This window comes from Anguilla rostrata, chromosome 3 (assembly GCF_018555375.3).
Source record: "Anguilla rostrata isolate EN2019 chromosome 3, ASM1855537v3, whole genome shotgun sequence".
In the NCBI taxonomy this organism is placed as follows: domain Eukaryota; kingdom Metazoa; phylum Chordata; class Actinopteri; order Anguilliformes; family Anguillidae; genus Anguilla; species Anguilla rostrata.
This window is the reverse complement of record NC_057935.1, coordinates 218,635-239,123: the sequence shown is the minus strand read 5'-3', so window position 1 is coordinate 239,123 and position 20,489 is coordinate 218,635. Positions and strand designations below refer to the sequence as shown.

The window sequence follows — 20,489 nt, the reverse complement described above, 5'->3', positions numbered from 1 at the left end:
ATCATCACAGGGGGAGCACAGATGCCTCACCACCTCCTCTCTCTCTCTCTCTCTCAGGCCCGATGGTGAAGCATTTTAATAACTCGCATTTAATGCCACACTGCAAGCTGCTGCAAATTATAATTGTATTTTATTCATTGTAGACCTGCCCACTGTTGTCACTGTCTGCTGTGTGGTAGTATAACCGTGTCACAATGTAGTTAACACAAGAACAAAGCAAATCTGGGGCTGCATGCGCTAAATTTTCCTTGTTTCAGTAATAAACCAAATGCGTTGCTTTATATCCCTCTGTTCTGCGTGTGTAATTCAGTAGTTTATGTATTTGTATGTGGCATTTTGCATGGATAAGAAGCTTCTTTAGTACAGATATTAGCGTTCCCTTATTCAATCGACTGCGTGTTTTTATGTGGTGTTTGGCATCGATAAGAAGCACTGTTAGTATAGACCTTATCAGTCTGGACAGTAAGGGGGGCAGAGGGTTGTTTAAAATATTCTGTTGCATGGCTCTTGTTTACCAGTCGTAGGCTACAGGCCCCTTTAGCATGTTTCAGTGTAATTAAAATGAGATGCTGTAATCAGTGTGCTGATGGGAGGCTATTCAGGGTCAGATTCCTCTCAGTGAGGGGACTGTGATGTGGCAGTGGCAGGGCGAAGGTTAATGTGTGTGCAGTGTTCTGTCCTTCCTCAAGCTTGGTGTGTGTGCAGCGTTCTGTCCTTCCCCAAGCTTAATGTGTGGCAGTGTTCTCTGTGCTTTCCCAAGCTTAGTGTGTGTGCAGTGTTCTCTGTGCTTTCCCAAGCTTAATGTATGTGTGCAGCGTTCTGTCCTTCCCCAAGCTTAATGTGTGTGCAGTGCTTTCTCTGCTTTCCCAAGCTTTATGTGTGTGTGCAGTGTTCTGTCCTTCCCCAAGCTTAGTGTGTGTGCAGCGTTCTGTTCTTCCCCAAGCTTAATGTGTGTGCAGCGTTCTGTCCTTCCCCAAGCTTAATGTGTGTGCAGTGTTCTGTCCTTCCCCAAGCTTAATGTGTGTGCAGTGTTCTGTCCTTCCCCAAGCTTAATGATGTGTGTGCAGTGTTAAACTCTTACAGAGCACGTGTTGTCCCTATTGGATGCATATGCACTCTGTTAGAGTTGATTTGACACTGAACGTTTTACTGCATATGTGTAAATGTGTGAAATGGATCTGGCGTCAGTTAGCAGTGGTGAAAATATGGTGAAAAACTGGACGCCTGCATGTGCGTGCCTTTTGGGAGGATGCTGGCCCACTCCAGCTTTGTGTTGTTTCCATAGGGCAAATGACTGAACACTTGATTAGCATTAAATGGCCAATAGCCCACTGAGAGGAATGCTTTCTGCATAATGAGCATTAATAGCAGCTGTTAATCAATAGACACAGTGGGGCAGATTTCCATATGACCTTGTGGACATTTTAATGAATCTTTATTAAAAGAATCGACTCGTCTCAGTCTCCTGCATTCTGACACCCAGCTCACTCTCTCATTGGATAATTACCAGGTTAGATCGCAAATTATAATTTAATGTTTTTTTGTTTTTATTTTGTTTCCTTTAAACATTTAATGACAAATATCTTGAGGCTGTGTGGAAGTATTAGGTTCTGCAGTGGTTGGGATGGTAACAGAGCAGCAGCCACTCCTCTGTGCTTCCTGTCTAGAGCGGAGGCCACACCTCTCTGCTTCCTGTCTAGAGCGGAGGCCACACCTCTCTGCTTCCTGTCTAGAGCGGAGGCCACACCTCTCTGCTTCCTGTCTAGAGCGGAGGCCACACCTCTCTGCTTCCTGTCTAGAGCGGAGGCCACACCTCTGTGCTTCCTGTCTAGAGCGGAGGCCACACCTCTCTGCTTCCTGTCTAGAGTGGAGGCCACACCTCTCTGCTTCCTGTCTAGAGCGGAGGCCACACCTCTCTGCTTCCTGTCTAGCTCACCAGCTACAGACTTGCGCAGTTCTCCCACAATGTCACATGCGGCGTGCTGATGTCACTCCCCATCTCCCAGCATGACCTCCCGCCTGACCCCTCCTGCCTAACCCCTCGCTCTCTCTCTGGCTCCCCCTGCAGACGGCCTGGCGGCGATGGACCTGAAGGACCGGCGGCAGCGCTCCCTGACGCGCGGCCCGAGCGGGAAGGAGCCCAGCTTCTCGTCCTCCTCGCTGGACGCCGGGGAGTGCCGCGTGCCCACGCAGAAATCCTACAGCTCCAGCGACACGCTGAAGGCCTTGGACCAGGAGGCCCGGCTGCGCTACGCTGGCTGCATGGCCGAGCTGGTGCACCGCGAGGCCGACGAGTTCCCCCAGCAAGGTGAGGCGCCTGAGCCGGCCTGCGGGTAATGTACCTGTCGTTATTATACCTGAGGCTGTACCTGGGGATATACCTGGGGTTAGTATACCTGGGGTTAAATCTGGGGTTATTATACTTGGGGTTAAATCTGGGGTTATTATACATGGGGTTAAACCTGTTCACTTCCTGCATCACTTCCTGTGTGCACCAGCAGTTCCTGTTTCAGGCTGTGTATTCACCTGCGTTAAACACAGACCAGTCTCCCCTCTTACCTGTCTCAGGTGTTTGTCTGTGCCGTGTTTGGTCTGCCTCAGGTGTTGGTCTGTGCCATGTTTGGTCTGTCTCAGGTGTTAGTCTGTGCCCTGTTTGGTCTGTCTCAGGTGTTAGTCTGTTCCATGTTTGGTCTGTCTCAGGCCTCATTACCTGAGTTCAGCCAGCGCAATATCAAGCCAAAGTTCATAAATGAAGGCTTATATCATGTTTGGTTAACTAGCAGTATCGATAATAAATGTAAGGAAAGTTTCCCTTGACTGACCAGACGAGTGTTTGCTGCCATAGCGCAGCCTTTGCTATGATGGTCAGTGGCCTGAGGGTCTCTCAGTGGGGGTCTGTTTGATCAGCAACCATCTGCTCGACTCGTCTTGCTTTAGACACCGCGGCTCAACAGTCTCCTCCTGATGCTGCTCCAAACACAATAAAAAAGTACCACTTGAAACCAGAACTTCACTCAGTGAACCCAGCAGAACAGCGGAAAAAACCGCCATCTTGCGCCTGACGGCCTGGGACTGCCAGTGAAACAGCAGTGAGTACGGGCGAGTGTTTTACGCCCGTGCCCAAGCACGAGCAAGCGGCTTATCAGCAGCACACCGCGTGATCGTCTTTGAAGCTCTGCATGTGACTCTGTCGCCTTTACACAAATAAAGACTCGCACAGAGACAGAGCGGGAGGACGGGTTCCCGGGGTTTGGGACAAGGCCTGTGATTGGCTCCTGAGCTTCGACTGGCGGTCTACCCGGATTAGATCTTTAACTCTGAAATCAATGTGTGATGAATCCTGAACTCCTAGTGAACAGGAGTCAGGGCTCTAATTACGGTGGCTGGCTGGTGCGAGAGCTGACTTTAGGCCCTGAGATGTGTTCAACTGTTCGCCCAGAACATGGGGGGGAGGCATCTTTAAGAAGCTGGGATCTGGCTTGGTCTTCATCTTAATGGTGAGCAGAACCAGATTGATCTGGTGTTTTGAAATAGAGCGGAACTGCCATATTGATCTCCGCCTTGCCACAAACAAAAAAAGCTGTGATTAACACTGACCCAGAGGGGCGGCCGCAGGTAAGGACCGATTGCAGGCAGGTGTTACAGTGGCTTTTACATGGAGGCATTTAGCAGAACAACGTTTCCAGAACAACTTCCTCAGCTCACTTTTTAAACAGTCCAGGTGCTCTAACCATGACAGTACACCAGGACACAGTGTGTCCATAGAAGTGATGGGGACAGGCCCAAATGCTCTTCCGTCCTGTCTCTCACCTGAGTCTCCCCCAGGCCTGTATGCAGGCCACCTCTCCACCCCTGATAACACCTTTATAAAATCAGCTTAAACATCTTTACCAAGGGCAGGGGGGAGAAACTCATTTCCTGTCATTTTCTTTCTCAGATGAATATTGATCTTCAGTGATTGGGTTGATCTTAATGTGTGAATCTCGTCTCCGAGCCGCTCTCTGGTGATAATGAAAGTTGAGGGAGCTTGCACGCTCTCGGGGGGGGGGGGGGGTGGAGCTGTTGCCGTGGCTGCCAGTGAAGCAATCTGGTAGTGAGGCAGGTCGAACCCCCCAGGCCATCGCGGCTGGACTTTCAGACTTGTCTCACCACACAGGAGTCAGCAGACCTGCCGCCCCCCCCGGCCCCGCCCCCTGTCCCAACACGCTGTAGTCACTGGGTCCCAACACGCTGCATTCCACTCCCTGTGAAATCACAGAGGGACTAATCTCTGGGGGGGCTTTGCAATTGCTGTAGAAATGGCTGGGGAATTATTGAGAAGCCTCCCATCACCGTGGCGATGAGCATGCTGTGGATGGAGGACATGCAGCTTCTTGTGTGTTTTTCTATAGTTGACACCTCGAATCCCACCTGTACTCCCCGATGATTCAGGGGACAGAGCACTGGGCTCAGCGTGCCCCCCGGCCACAGGCCCGTCCCGTCTGCATGCCCCCCGGCCACAGGCCCGTCCCGTCTGCATGCCCCCCGGCCACAGGCCCGTCCCGTCAGCATGCCCCCCGGCCACAGGCCCGTCCCGTCAGCAGCGTGCATCCACAAGGCTGTCTGCCCCTCCAGGGGGGTTTAAACCAGTGTTCTGTGCCCCTGCTGCCCTGGGCTTGCCTCTGTGGGCATTAGGGTGCTCTGTGAAGCATACAAAATGGGACAAATGTAAAATTCACTATTTAAATGGGCTTTTACAGTGTTATCTGCAGTGACATCTGCTCCAACGTTAGTGTGGCAGAGCTCAGTGTAAAACGCTGTTAATGCAGCTTGAGCGTGTTATAGATGAAGGCAGATGTGTGTTATAAATGATCTCAGACACGTGCCTTAACGTGTCCCCTTCCTCTCATTGGTGCACGGGGGGGGAGCGGAGGACATGGCTTGGGGGGTGTTGGGGTGGGTGGAGGGAGGGAGCCATATGCTGCGGGGTGCGCTTGGGTCCTGGTGCTCCAGAAGCACTTGCACTGTCTCCCTCCCCAAAATAGCCCCCCCCCAGGAGCAGCGTGTCTGTCTGCAGCATCTGCTGCCACGGTCGGCTGCTCCGGCTACAGATGTGCTCAAACCCGGGCTGCTCGGCTCTGCGCAGCTCTGCTCAGATACTGCAGAGGTCACTCTGGCCTCTCTGGGCGGGGCTCTGTTGGCTATATAGTCATTCAATGACACCACCACAATACCCACAATCCCCTTCACCACGGGAAAAAGTCAGCCAGCTGGCCTTCCTACGCATCCTTCCTGCTCGTGCTCTGTCACTATGTAACATTGTCTACCCCCCCCCCCCCACATCCATCTTCCCTTCTAACAATAATTTAGATTTTTTCCAAATTAATAACAGTTAATGTCTTGGCTGATTTATTTGCACAATGAACAAGAGCAGGTAGCATAAGAGAAGAACAGCATATAAATGGGATTCATGCATAATGATAAGTGATAATATTATTGCAGGAATAAATGGGGAATGACTGTGGCAGTAAAAGAGCTTAATGCTTCAGCTCTAACTCATAATGTTTATTTTTGTTTTCATTTGAATGACTTTATTTTACTGTTTTATTTTCTCTGTCAGATACCAGCTGCTTCTACCTCACTGGAGCCTCTTGAGTGTGTATGTGTGTGTGCGTGTGCGTGTGTGTGTGCGTGCGTGCTTGCGTGCATGTGTGGTTGTGTCTTTGTGTGTGAGCTTGTGTATGCACATATGCGTATGTGTGTGGGTGATTGTGTGTGTGTGGTTGTGTCTTTGTGTGTGAGCATGTCTGTGCTGTGTATATTTGTGGTATCACTGCAGATTGCAGATTTAGGTAATGTAGTCTTTGTGATGTATCATATTGTAAGTTTGTGTCCTTGCAGTTTTTAGTGAATTTTATTGCATAATGACTTTATTCATCACACAGTCTCTGTGAGCTGTCTCTGCGCTGCATTGATTTTTTCATAAAAAACCTTATTGTTCCAAAATAAAGGCTGAATAAATTGCTGAGGTCTGGCAAAGACCTACACCACTTGACACCTCTAAATTGGAAATAATATTTGTTTTCTATAGATGTATGTGCCTTTAAATGTTATCATCAATCCTATTTATCGCAACTCAGGTCAAAAGTAGAAGTTTCTGGAAGAGGAAAATGCAGACAGCAGCATGAATACAGTGACCCAGAACAGTAAGAGAATTTATGCAGGTAGCGGGGGCTAGCTGGGCTAGCACAGTCTCCACAGTGTAGGGGGGCTAGCTGGGCCAGCACAGTCTCCACAGTGTAGCGGGGCTAGCTGGGCCAGCACAGTCTCCACAGTGTAGCGGGGGCTAGCTGGGCTAGCACAGCCTTCACAGTGTGCGGGGGCTGGGGCTAGCTGGGCTAGCATAGCCTCCACAGTGTAGCGGGGGCTAGCTGGGCTAGCACAGTCTCCGCAGTGTTGGGGGGGTAGGTTAATATAGCCTCTGTAGTGTTGGGGGTAGGGTAATATAGCCTCTACAGTGTTGTGGGGTAGGGTAATATAGCTTCCACAGTGTTGGGGGTAGGGTAATATAGCCTCTACAGTGTTGTGGGGTAGGGTAATATAGCCTCCACAGTGTTGGGGGGGTAGGGTAATATAGCCTCCACAGCGTTGGGAGGTGGGGTAGTATAGCCTCCACAGTGTTGGGAGGTGGGGTAGTATAGCCTCCATGGTGTTGGGGGCAGGGTAATATAGCCTCCACAGTGTTGGGGGCAGGGTAATATAGCCTCCACAGTGTTGGGGGCAGGGTAATATAGCCTGCACAGTGTTGGGGGCAGGGTAATATAGCCTCCACAGTGTTGGGGGCAGGGTAATATAGCCTGCACGGTGTTGGGGGGAGTCATACACTGGGAGGACATCTACAGCGTGATGCTTTAAGTTGTCCATCGAGCACAGCGTTGGGCGTGGTCTTGCACTGGCACCCCAGTTTTAAATGAGGGGTTAAAATCTCTGCTTCCTGTTTCTGCTCAACATTCTAAACATGCAGCCATTCTCACTGATATTTCTCTATTGAACAGGAGTTATGGAAATGCAAGAAATCTCAGATGCAAAAATGTTTATTTTACTGTCTACGGGCAAAGATACAAACTCTCAGTGCACATTATTTGTAATACCTGCTTAACAAGATAGCGCCACTAAGATTTAATCAGATCCCTCCCAATGATGTAGGTGAGAAGAAGAATTCTTTTATATAAAAAGTGTGTGTGTATCTGAATTCATGCTCCTGGGTACTTAGCTTTGTGATTTTAATCATTGGTTTGTAGGGACTTGGTCTCTGTCAGTGAAGCAGGTTGGCATGTTAATGTGAGGCTCCTGTTTCTTTATCTTCAGTGTGCTTGATGGCTGAATTTTAAATGCTTGAACTTCACTAAAATCAAAACGAGAATTTTAAAAAGGTAAAATATATGAATAACAAACAAACCAACATATATTTGGTTAAATACTACCACAGTAAATGTAAGTATCAACATACAGATTTAAGTAAGAGTGAAGTTGAGCATTTCTTGGTTTATTAAGGGGTCACAGAACATTTTACATTTTATCCGTATGAGCTTAGAGAGGATTTATAGATTTGGTCTTATTTTCTCAAGTCTCGGACGGTAATTGGAAATGTTTTTCATGCAATGGAAAGATTGATTGACTTGATTGATTGATTGATTGAATCATTGATTGGCTATAGTGTTTCTGATTGGAGGAGGTGAGCAGTTGAGGAAGAATCTATATCTTCCTCTTTCATGTCACCTGTAGAGATTCTATAATTGTGTTGAGGTGGAATTCACAGTTAGAGGGAATATGGCTGTCACATTTGTTAGGCACACATTTATATGTGTGTTACTCTAACTGCCCCAATGCCCATTCCTTTAGATGTGGGTCACTATAACTGCCCCAATGCCCATTCTTTTAGATGTGTGTTACTGTAACTGCCCCAATGCCCATTCCTTTAGATGTGGGTCACTATAACTGCCCCAATGCCCATTCTTTTAGATGTGTGTTACTGTAACTGCCCCAATGCCCATTCCTTTAGATGTGTGTTACTGTAACTGCCCCAATGCCCATTCCTTTAGATGTGTGTTACTGTAACTGCCCCAATGCCCATTCCTTTAGATGTGTGTTACTGTAACTGCCCCAATGCCCATTCCTTTATATGTGTGTTACTCTAACTGCCCCAATGCCCATTCCTTTAGATGTGGGTCACTATAACTGCCCCAATGCCCATTCTTTTAGATGTGTGTTACTGTAACTGCCCCAATGCCCATTCCTTTAGATGTGTGTTACTGTAACTGCCCCAATGCCCATTCCTTTAGATGTGTGTTACTGTAACTGCCCCAATGCCCATTCCTTTAGATGTGTGTTACTGTAACTGCCCCAATGCCCATTCCTTTAGATGTGTGTTACTGTAACTGCCCCAATACCCATTCTTTTTGGGGGCGGTGCTTTCTCTGAGTGACAGGTGGAGTGAGATGCAGGAGAGTACTCGTATATGCTTATGCACTCATTACATGGAGGGATTTAGACATGAAGCAAAAGCCTGCACTCATATTTTATATTTCATATTTCCTCTATTTCATTAATCTGTATTCCTGTTTCTCCATGTCATTTTAGCACTTAAATCGCTGTGGTTGTTGAAATGCAATATCATAAGGGACAGTCGTCACAGTTTCCGTGATGCTTATTCAGTTATTAAAAGGGGCTAATTAAGCACATTACAGGACTGATTTCAGGTGGAGATCAGCCAGCAGAATAAGGGTCTGTACCTGTAGGTGGAAATTAATCATGGGGGGTTTTCCCGTGATACCTGTGAGTATTTTAACACTGTGTGTTAAGAGTTAATGCAATAGGCCTCCAGGATTCATACTAGAAGCAGAGACCTTTGAAGGGTTGCAGACTATAGGCAATATGATGTTCTTGGTGAGCGGAGTCCTGTGTTTGTCATTAAAGCTTCCAGTTACTCATATTTGCTGAGTTATTGTGATTGTAATTCTCCAGCACAGCAGCATGCTGCTCCTGACCTTCACCGCTCTGGCAAGGTCGCACCGTCTCACGGTCAGCCATTTGCCGTTTGGTAGCTGCTTTTAGCCGATGTGACTTACGGAAGCTGCATTTATCAGGATAAGCACACTGTCTGTAGAGCTAGAGCTGGGTAAAGCTGCAATCAAATATCTGTCTGCTGTTTGATGCTTTCAGCCCCCGGGCGGGGATGGGGGACATCAGTCCCGCAGGGGGAAGAGGAGATGGGTATCAGAGAGCCCTCTGCCACCGCGCCTCACTTCCTGTTTGTGAGCGGCGTGCTTGAATGCGCAGAACCTCGGGAGGACAACGCGCTGCGAGTGCGTCTATTACTCGCTCATCCTGGCTCCGCCCACTAAACTGTCACTGTCACCATGGAAACGCTGCATTACACTTACTCCATCCTCCCCTTTCACCCCATCACCCTCTTTCCTTCTTCCCCTCCATCTTCCTGACTCTCCTTTCCTTCCTGCTCTTCCTCTCATACCATCCTCTTCCTCTCTCACTCGGAGTTTCTCAGGGAGTGGTCGAGTCGTGCGTCTTCTGAAAATGGAACTCCTGCGTTTGGAGTGCCGTCCAAGCCTCTCGGTGAGACTTGAGGAGGTAATTACTCAGAGTAGATAAGAACATGGCACCTTAGGGACACTGTGTTCAGAAGGCGTTGTGTTGATTCTGCATCGTGTTGACACTGTGTTCAGAAGGTGTTGTGTTGATTCTGCATCGTGTTGACACTGTGTTCAGAAGGCGTTGTGTTGATTCTGCATCGTGTTGACACTGTGTTCAGAAGGCGTTGTGTTGATTCTGCATCGTGTTGACACTGTGTTCAGAAGGCGTTGTGTTGATTCTGCATCGTGTTGACACTGTGTTCAGAAGGCGTTGTGTTGATTCTGCATTGTGTTGTCACTGTGTTGTTTTTGAAAGTGCGCTCTAGCCAGCGAGACGTTTGATCCCCTCCTGGTGCCAGACCTCATGTCTTTATGGTTGAGTTTCGTTTGGACTGTGCAGTGTGTGTCTGTGTGCCCCCAGTGCAAACTGTTCACAAGAGGTCCACAAGTTCATAGACCTCCCCCTGTCTGCAATTGGTCCAACCAAATCACATGGTTGGTTGCATCATGCTTGACTGGCTATGGGGGCAGAGTGTCCTGTCCTGTATGCACAGGTGTGTGTCCTGTGGGGCTCCAGTGCTCTCCATGCTGGTGGTCTGTCCGCCTTGTTCCTAGCCTCTCAGGACCCATCAGTGCTTCTGTCATTTGGAGAAAGATAAATAAAAGAGCAGCAGTCCCCTCCCTGTGTCCCCCCCCCTAGACCCACGCGGCCTTTAAGTCCTGCTACCAGGGACGGGAAATTACCACTGCGCGTCGCCAAGAGCGCAGGAAGAGCATTCGACTGCAGACGCTGGGACGCTGAGGGGCATTTCTGTCCTGTCCGGAGTCAAATTAGATCAGTTAAGTAAGGCCACCTCCCTTTAGCCACTATCAACAGCATGCTTGAGCTGCTGAGAAGTCATAACACACTTCTGTCCTCCCTCTTTCAGTCCTCATTTCTTCTCTCTTCTCCGGCTGGCTTGGCTGATGCAGCCTGCTTGGAGCAGGCAGGGCACGGTGGAGAGATGCTCGCTGTACGGGCGTGCTCCGCTCCCGGTTTGATTAGTCAGGTCTTGTAAGAGGAAGCAGAAAGACAGAAGGGGGAAGATGAGGTATTGCAGTGTTTGAATAACACAAAGGCCTTCCGAGTCCCCCCGAGCAGTCCTGGCCTGGGCGCAGTAACACATTAATCATGGGGAGAATGAAGACGGGGATTTTGTGCAGTTTTTCGTGCCTTTGCTCCCCTGGATAAACGATGGGAGGCTGACCCCCGCCCTGCCGCTCTCTGTTCCTGCTCACGTCAGCAGGAAAGTTCGGCTCCAGAGTGTTTGTTCCCAAGCCTCCACTGGGATGGGCCCATATTTATAAACCCTCGCTCAGGGAGGATTGTGGGAAACGGGCGCCATAACTCATGGCGCTAGAGACGGCGAGGCAGAGGGATGTGGCGATACCGATGGGAGCATCGGGGGGGGCGGGGGAGGGGTGGGGGGCGGGGGATAGCCCAGGAGAGTAAACCTGCAAACGGCGCTCTTCACTCTCTACATCACTGCAGAGTGGGGCGGAGCAGCTGTGCTCAGCCACGGGGGCCAGAGACGGGGCTCCTCCCGCACCTCCTCCCTCAGGCCGGGGGCCAGGGACGGGGCTCCTCCCGCACCTCCTCCCTCAGGGGCCAGCCCCTCCTCCTTTGATCCTTCCTCCGGGGGGAGAGAGCGATGCTTCATACTGTTTCTGCCCTCTCCCCTGAAAGAGTGCCATCCTTCATATTTACATGTGAGGCATTTAGCTGACTTACACAGGTCACATTTTGCCCACAATCCATTTATAGAGCTGTATTTCACCAAAGCAATGCAGGATATAAGTGCCTTGCTCAAGGGTACAACAGCAGTGCCCCATTTGGGGATCAAACCTGCAACCTCCAGGTAACAAACCCAGTTTCCATTATGCTGCTCTGCCTCAGCACCTGAACAGCGAACACATTATCGCTGTTTCTGTGGTAATGTGGTGTACGTGTGTGGATGTAGTGCTGTTCCTTCAACAAGAAATGTGCTGTGCATTTTGTTGTAATTGCTTCTGCTGACTTGCGTGTCAGCATGCAAAACACTTCTAACGGCTGATCATATCCGTGGTGCAGTTCTTCCCTAAAATGTGAAGTTACCGTTGAAAAACTGCCAGAACACTCTGTCACATCACAATAAAATCAAAGGCTGTTTCCCCACAAAACCTGATCGATTCATTTCTGCTCCTGTAAACTGTGTGCAGGATGCATGCGGTTTAAAGGAATGAATCTGCTATTGATTGCACAGGAAGAAAAGGCCACATTAACTGCTGGTTTGATTGTGCTTATATATACACACAACTCCTCACATTTAACTGCCACAGGACTGAGAACACTCAGCAGTCATTGGGCTGATCAGTACACACGGGCTTAATATTTAATTATCCTGTGTGATTGAGGCAGGTTTAGTGCCCTGTACTTGATTACCTGTTTGATTTCATTATTCAGATGAGGTCTGTAATGTAGCAGTGATCAGAGCAGCAGTGTAGAGCAGTGGTCAGGGCATCCGTGTGGAGCAGTGATCAGAGCAGCAGTATGGAGCAGTGGTTAGATCAGCAGTGTAGAGCAGTGGTCAGAGCAGCAGTGTGGAGCAGTGGTCAGGGCATCCGTGTGGAGCAGTGATCAGAGCAGCAGTGTGGAGCAGTGGTCAGAGCAGCGGTGTGGAGCAGTGGTCAGAGCAGCAGTGTGGAGCAGTGGTCAGAGCAGCAGTCATCAATTGTAAAATGTCTACAAAACCTGTTCAGTTCATGCACTGAACTTCAGTCTGTGTCCTGATGTGGCTGAGTTGAAAAGGAACTGACAGAGAGTGTTTCCGTATTGTAGCACTTCTCTGTGCTAGTTACTGTAGTCTGTTTCCTTGTTCTTAATCTCCTCTCTGTTGTAAGGTTGTTGAAGGCCGATTTCATCATTTTTCCTTTTGATTACGTTGATAAACTGAGAAATCGGAATTAACACAGCAATCACCTAATTTTTACCATGTTGAATCATATTTCCGGAATGATTCCCTTGCAGATAGTTAATTAATGGAAATCACCTCTTCCTTTTTTAGCTGATTGTGAAGGATTGCATCCCAATGCTGTTTTAATTAGCATGGAAAATAAATTGGTTATGCAGGCCTTTTTCCTTAATTGCCTTTCCTTCTATCTAGATTTAATTGGGCCTCTGTTGTGTTTATTGATTCCATTGGATATACTTTAATTTGGATTATTTTCTATATTTATTTTGGAGGGCAGTGTGTACAGAGTCTCCACTGTCTGTGGGCTGGGTTCAGTAGTGTCCCCCCTCATGCAAGCACATTTAATTTAGAGCTCATATGCAACTCATATAAAATCTATATAAAGCTTAGCCCTCTCTACTCACTTATCTACAGGTGTACCTGTACCCAGTCCCCTCTACTCACTTATCTACAGGTGTACCTGTACCCAGTCCCCTCTACTCACTTATCTACAGGTGTACCTGTACCCAGTTCCCTCTACTCATTTATCTACAGGTGTACCTGTACCCAGTCCCCTCTACTCCCTTATCTACAGGTGTACCTGTACCCAGTCCCCTCTACTCACTTATCTACAGGTGTACCTGTACCCAGTCCCCTCTACTCCCTTATCTACAGGTGTACCCGTATCCAGTCCCCTCTACTCCCTTATCTACAGGTGTACCTGTACCCAGTTCCCTCTACTCATTTATCTACAGGTGTACCTGTACCCAGTCCCCTCTACTCCCTTATCTGCAGGTGTACCTGTACCCAGTCCCCTCTACTCACTTATCTGCAGGTGTACCTGTACCCAGTCCCCTCTACTCCCTTATCTACAGGTGTACCTGTACCCAGTTCCCTCTACTCATTTATCTACAGGTGTACCTGTACCCAGTCCCTTCTACTCCCTTATCTGTAGGTGTACCTGTACCCAGTCCCCTCTACTCACTTATCTGCAGGTGTACCTGTACCCAGTCCCCTCTACTCACTTATCTGCAGGTGTATCTGTACCCAGTCCCCTCTACTCACTTATCTACAGGTGTACCTGTACCCAGTCCCCTCAACTCCCTTATCTACAGGTGCACCTCCAGGTGCTTTGACCCCGCTGGTACCATGCTGTACCTGACATCCCGTGTTCTGTTCACAGGTAATTTTACTTTGGCAGAGCTGGGTATCTGTGAGCCGGCCCCTCACCAGAGTGCGTACTGCTCGGACCTGGGCCTGCTGCACCGCGCCTACTCCCTGAGCGCGGGCTCCGATGCCGACTCCGACCCAGAGGGGGCGCTGTCCCCGGAGCGCGCCGTCCAGCTCTGGGGGGGGCACGAGATCAAGTCCCGCCGCAGTTCCGGCCTCTCCAGCCGCGAGAACTCCGCCCTCACCCTCACCGACTCCGATAACGACAAGTCCGATGAGGAGTCAGGTAGGGCTGAAGGTTACGTGGAAAGAAAGAGAGAGAAGAGAGAATGAGAGAATGAATGAAGAGATGGAGTGAGAGGTGGATGAGAGAAACCATCATTGATTGTGTCCGCAATATGCTGTAAACCCAAACGAACACACACGCGATGGAAAGTCACTACAGATAATGTTTGTGTTGGGTCAACATTACATTACATTTATTTGGATAAAAGCTTCTACCAAATAAATGTAATGTAATGTAGACCCAACACAAACATTATCTGTAGTGACTTTCCATCTTGTGTGTGTTCGTAGAGACAGAAAGGTTCTCACTGAGGAACACCAGAAGGTCCTCCTGAACTCACAACCCGCTTGTGCTTCACAGAAGACTACACACCAGAGGCTCTGTTACTGTGTTTGTTTGGGTTTACAGCACATTGTGGACACAATCAATGATGGGTCAAGAGTGTGACTGGAGATCTGGTGTCTGAGTGAGCAGGAGATCTGCTGACTGAGTGAGCAGAAGATCTGGTGTCTGAGTGAGCTGGGGATCTGGTGTCTATATGGATTGGGGATCTCCGGTGAAAGATGCATCTCTCCTGCAGGTCGTGCTAGCTCTCCTGTGGCACTGTGTGAGCAGTTCAGCAGAAAAGCGGTTTATTGAGGCTGGATCACAGCTCTCTGTGCTTGCAGTAGTGGTGGGCTTATAGCCTTTTCACACTAGAGAGAAAAAAACAGTGAAAAGAAGCTTCAAGACTATGAGGAGGGGCTTAGTTTGAGTAGGATGGGACAGACAGATAATACCATAGGATCTGTGCAATGTTATATTAAGAGCTGCTGGGTCCTTGGTATTTGAGCAGCAAACCCCAAATTCCAGAATGTTTATTTATTTACATTGACTGTGTATTTTGTGTCTGATGGCATATTCCCTAAGGCCTTAATTTGACAAATATTTCTGAAATGATTGTTAATCTCATGTTTCCTCCTTAATCCAACACCGGTAAATTGTCTTGTTGCATTGTGTGTTTGCACATTTTTAAGTGGTGTCAGTCATTAATAGTAAGAAGAAAAAACACATTTAGATTAGGCTCTGCTTCGTCAGCCCTGAAACCTTGCATCTGCGAATTTCAACACAAAACAAAACTGATTTTTATAATTTGTGTCAAGCACTCAACAGCTATTAAACACCTCAATAAGAAGTCTTACTTTAATCTCGGAGGCTGATAATAGCTCTGCTGCTAATTGTCATGCTTATCTGAGGCTCTGCCTCCTGATGCAGGCTGTGGTGTAGCACGCCAGGTTCTCCCTGCCGCTCTCAGTCGGGCTGAGGATCAGGCTTTTACTGCTTTTGGGGTTTCCTGCTCCCGCTGCAGACCTTTTGGTCTGTCTGGTGCACTTTTGATCTTTGCGGTCTGTGTGGGGCACTTTTGGTCTGTGTGGTGCGCTTTTGGTCTGTGTGGTGCGATTTTGGTCTGCGTGATGCGCTTTTGGTCTGTGTGCTGCACTTTTGGTCTGTGTTTTAGTCTGTGTGGTGTCCTCATTTCATTACTCAGAATATACAGCTTTCATATGTGATACAAATGTACAGCATATTGATATATTCTGAAAAAACAGAGAGGCAATGTTATTTCAATTATTTCAGAAGTACTTGACGTGAAAAACCAGGATAAGGTTTTTTCTGGCACATCAGTGGTTTTTAAATTACCCTTTTTATTTTTAGGTAATTTTGAATGGTTTATGACTACACTTCAGCTCCAATTACCTGCATGTGTTAGATGAAGTATTTAATGTTCTCCTCTTAAGTTCTGTAATGTTATCTGCGTGTGCTCGTTCAGACACATGGCTCCAGTCTGCCCCCACGACGGCCTGTCACTGTGCGAAGGGAGGAGCCTAATCGTTTAGCCGGTCGCCAGCATCTTCACCGAATCACCAACTGTTGTTTTATGAAATGATGCGCGCGTCTGCGTCACAGCTGAGCTGGATCTCTAATTATACCACGAGCTGTGGAGAAATAGAGGAACCTGCAGGTGCTGCTTTGAATAAGAGAATACATTAAAGATGATTCAGCACTCTCTCCTCCTCCACCTCTTCTTCTCCTCCACCCCTTCCCATCTTGTCCTTCTTTAGTACTCCCTCCTTCTTTTCCACTCTGTTCTGTGTCAAAAACTTTGATTGACAGGTGTCATTCATGGCCATGTTTGCATGGGGGAGTTCAATCTGTCCCTCCCTGCTTGTGCGGCCTTTTGATTCGCCCACAGCTGCTACAGGCTGGTAATTCTCCTAAACTGAGTGCAGTGTCTGTTGAAGGATGATTTGTCAGCTCATATAATATCAGAACTAGCTGTGCGTGACATGAAGAATAAATGTTTTGTGCTTATTCCCCTTTTGCTCCCAGTTGGGGTCATATTTATGAACTCAATGATATTCATTTTTCTGCCAGTTTGGAATTCTCAGTCATATTCATTAGCAATCATTGCTGCAGCCTTTGCTTTCGGTTCAGAAGAAAGCAGACAGGCCTGTGCTCTGCTCCTGAACATGTGATGTCAGTCGCTGATTATCATCACTCACCGGCACCGGCGCTGACACTGGCAAACTCGGACCACAGGCCTGTGCAGTGGAACAGTTCCTTAGAGTGAGCCACCCAGCAGCACCTATCCCAGAACTTTAAGTCCGCCAGGACAGCTCAGTGTTTAAATTCTGTGTAATGTGCTCTAAAGTAAGTGATTCCTTTTTTATTGATCAGATCTTAGATTGACAGTTGAACTAGGTAACTCCCTAATGTTTGAAAGCACAGACATCTGGTCTCAGAATCTAATTTGACAAGTCAGACCTGCAATGTGTCAGTCTACGTATATGAGAGAAAGTCTGAAAGAACTTACGCACTTATTTTCAGCAGCCTTAAATGATCGAGTGCTTGGCTGAAACAAAGCCAGCATGTCTGAATCTCCCTGGGGGAGCACTGGGACTGGACGAGTGTGTCCTAACTGCTGATCCTGGCAACATGTCTGCTCTAACTGCTGATCCTGGCAACATGTCTGCTCTAACTGCTGATCCTGGCAACATGTCTGCTCTAACTGCTGATCCTGGCGACATGTCTGCTCTAACTGCTGATCCTGGCGACATGTCTGCTCTAACTGCTGATCCTGGCAACATGTCTGCTCTAACTGCTGATCCTGGTGACATGTCTGCTCTAACTGCTGATCCTGACAACATGTTACATTATATTACATTACAGGCATTTAGCAGACGCTCTTATCCAGAGCGACTTACACAACTTTTACATGGCATTTTACATTGTATCCATTTATACAGCTGGATATATACTGAAGCAATGCAGGTTAAGTACCTTGCTCAAGGGTACAACGGCAGTGTCCTACCTGGGAATCGAACCTGCGACCTTTCGGTTACAAGCCCAGTTCCTTACCCACTGTGCTACACTCCGTCTGTCCGTCACATGTCTGCTCTAACTGCTGATCCTGGAGACATGTCTGCTCTAACTGCTGATCCTGGCGACATGACTGTTCTAACTGCTGATCCTGGAAACATGACTGCTCTGGCTTTATGATCCTGGCCTCCCTTCATTATTTAGGTTTGACTGATACTGATCTCTGCTTGACATCTGTGTCTTTAATCTGCTATAAATGCTTTGTTAATGATACATGTCAGGGTTGTGTTTGAGCTAATGAAAAGATAAAGTAAAGTTGTTTATTCAATGTATTTTTGTTTATATTAGTCCCTGGAACAAATTTGGCCCTGCTTTGTTGATTAAGCTTAATTAGGTATTCCATTATTTGTTCCAGGCTCCATGGAAAAATAAATGGCTCTTAATGAAGTTGCCTACCTGTCTGCATTACTAATGTAAGCGAGTGAAATGAACAGAAAGTTTTAGGAGGTGCTTTTCCCTTGCAATATATGGCTGAATATGCACACACTCCAATATCTACAAAAAGACAGACGCTTTTATCCAGAACAGCTTGTCCTAAATTACCTTATAAGTAATATTCTCTTATCCCAAGCAACATACACAGATTAAGTTTTAACATACAATAACAAAACAAGGAAGGTAAATGCTGACACTTGGTGAGTGATGCTTTGTCCAGATCAGTACCGCTCAGGCAGACTGAATTTTTGGGCACTTTGCATGCAAGGAGGGGCTCTGGCGCCATGGGCAGATTGCACTGGATTTCCCAAACATAGTGAATACATATTTCAGTATTGCTGCCTTTTTAACTTACTATGTGGAAGACATGGTAACTTAGTAACACATGTGGTGATTTATTTATTTTTAGTTGTGAGTGTGATGTTTACATGTGGGAATGGATGGAGTTTTCCACTGTAAAGAATGATCTTTCTCTTCTGTTTTTTGGAATTCTCTCTCTCTCTGTATTTCTCTCTCTCTCATTTGAACATCCCTCTAGTCTCTTTCCCCCTCTCTTACCTTTCAAATCTTTCCCTTTTTCTCTCACTTGAAAGAAAACAGCGAGTGCTTTGATGTGTCAGGGCTTGCGATGCTTGATGGGTCAGTTCTGAGGGTTTTATAGAGGTTACTGTCCGCTGGGCTCAGAATGGGAATCAAACTCAACTGTAAAAAAAGTTATTTGCCTTTTTCTCAGCCATTGTGTTGCTTTCATCCTCCCACCAGCAGAGTGCGCTGTTGACTGGCTGCAGTTGCCCACTTACCTTATAACTTAATTGAGCCCAATGTCTCTGCTGAACAGAGAGATGTATAAATGTGGGCTTTTCTGAAGTCCAGCAGGCATGACCATTTCAGAATCTGAGTGGAACTTACTGTATGAAGAGAGGATGTGTTTGGAATAAAATGGTGGGATCCGCTCTTGTCTGATTTGGAAACCTCGATTTTCTCTCTTTTATCTCATCTGTCAGTGCAGTGCAAATATCTCTTCTTTATGGAGATAGAAAGTATAGGCTAATGCACTACATGTGATCAGAGAGCAGCCGTTCACTTGTACTTGTAAGATGACTGTGGTCTGGCCTGTGATTGGCCCACGTAGCAGCGTTCTGACCTGTGATTGGACCATATTTTTGGTCCAAAAATATGCTCCCTCTCCCTGTTTCTTTTCTGCTTGTCTTCCTCGTTTTCTCTATTTGCTTCTCGGTCCCTCTCTCATTCCCTTTGAATTCAGGTCAGGCTTATCCAGTGAGGAGATTATTATTTATTTATTTATTCTGTGGTGTAGCAGAGAGAGCCTGGGTAAAGCGCGAGGCCTCAGTCACTGAAATCTGTGTGGTGAATTCAGCCTCAGTCACTGAAATCTGCGCGGTGCATTCAGCCTCAGTCACTGAAATCTACGTGGTGAATTCAGCCTCAGTCACTGAAATCTGCGTGGTGAATTCAGCCTCAGTCACTGAAATCTGCATGGTGAATTCAGCCTCAGTCACTGAAATCTGCGTGGTGAATTCAGCCTCAGTCACTGAAATCTGCGCGGTGAATTCAGCCTCAGTCACTGAAATCTGCGTGGTGAATTCAGCCTCAGTCACTGAAATCTGCGTGGTGAATTCAGCCTCAGTCACTGAAATCTGCGCGGTGAATTCAGCCTCAGTCACTGAAATCTGCGCGGTGAATTCAGCCTCAGTCACTGAAATCTGCGCGGTGAATTCAGCCTCAGTCACTGAAATCTGCGTGGTGCATTCAGCCTCAGTCACTGAAATCTGCGTGGTGAATTCAGCCTCAGTCACTGAAATCTGCGCGGTGCATTCAGACGGCAGCCAGCTCTAAACAGCCAATAGTCTAACTCGATTTAAAAACACGCAGGGAAGGAACGCTGCCAGATTCAGCCATATCTCACTGGATGAGATCCAGCTCATCCTAAAAATAAATTTGTAAATAACAACTGAGAAATGTGTTGTTTTTATTAGATGAAACAAAGTCTGGGCCAATAGCAATTGCTAATATATTTCTGGCACTTGTTTTTATTAGATGCCCGAGTTTCTCACACGTTCTCCTGACGCGCTGAGAAAAATGACACACCTGTTTCAGGTCATTCCTTCATTAGTTAGCTGAGATTGTTTGGCAGCACCAGAGGATGAAGGGCTGGATCAGAGAGAAGGTGACTGCTCTGACCTGGTCAGCTTCTGCCTGTTACACAGCCCTAAGCAGAATCTTTCATCTTTACAATCTCTGATTAAACATCGTTCACCAAAAAACCCCACTGCTATCTGTAAATATTCCCAAAAATCCCTAAATCCAACCATTGATGCTCACCCCTATGCAAATAGCCAGTTTTCCTTAGCAGAATACACACAGCCTAAATTCTGCATACTTCTCAAACAACCACCAGTGTCCCCTTAATTACCCCCACTCCCCTCTTGGCTCAATTCAGTAGCAAGTCAAGAGACAGAGCAAAAAGAGCAAACAGAAAAAACACCAGACCTGAACCCCCAAATAGCAGGTACTTAAGGTATAAAAAAAAAAAACTCCCTATGGGGAGAAATCTTGAGA

The 20,489-nt window shown here is 47.3% G+C and overlaps 1 protein-coding gene across 1 annotated transcript in view; it reads left to right on the top strand.

The window, feature by feature from the left end:
* Nucleotides 1-2,058: 2,058 nt before the first annotated feature.
* The window catches only part of LOC135249735 (teneurin-2-like), a 140,996-nt gene continuing 122,565 nt past the window's right edge, over nucleotides 2,059-20,489 (top strand). Inside the window, exons 1-2 of the mRNA XM_064325253.1 lie at nucleotides 2,059-2,308; nucleotides 13,782-14,054. Coding sequence (XP_064181323.1) covers nucleotides 2,083-2,308; nucleotides 13,782-14,054 — 499 coding nt within the window. The 5' untranslated portion in view covers nucleotides 2,059-2,082. The remainder of the gene's footprint in view (nucleotides 2,309-13,781; nucleotides 14,055-20,489) is intronic.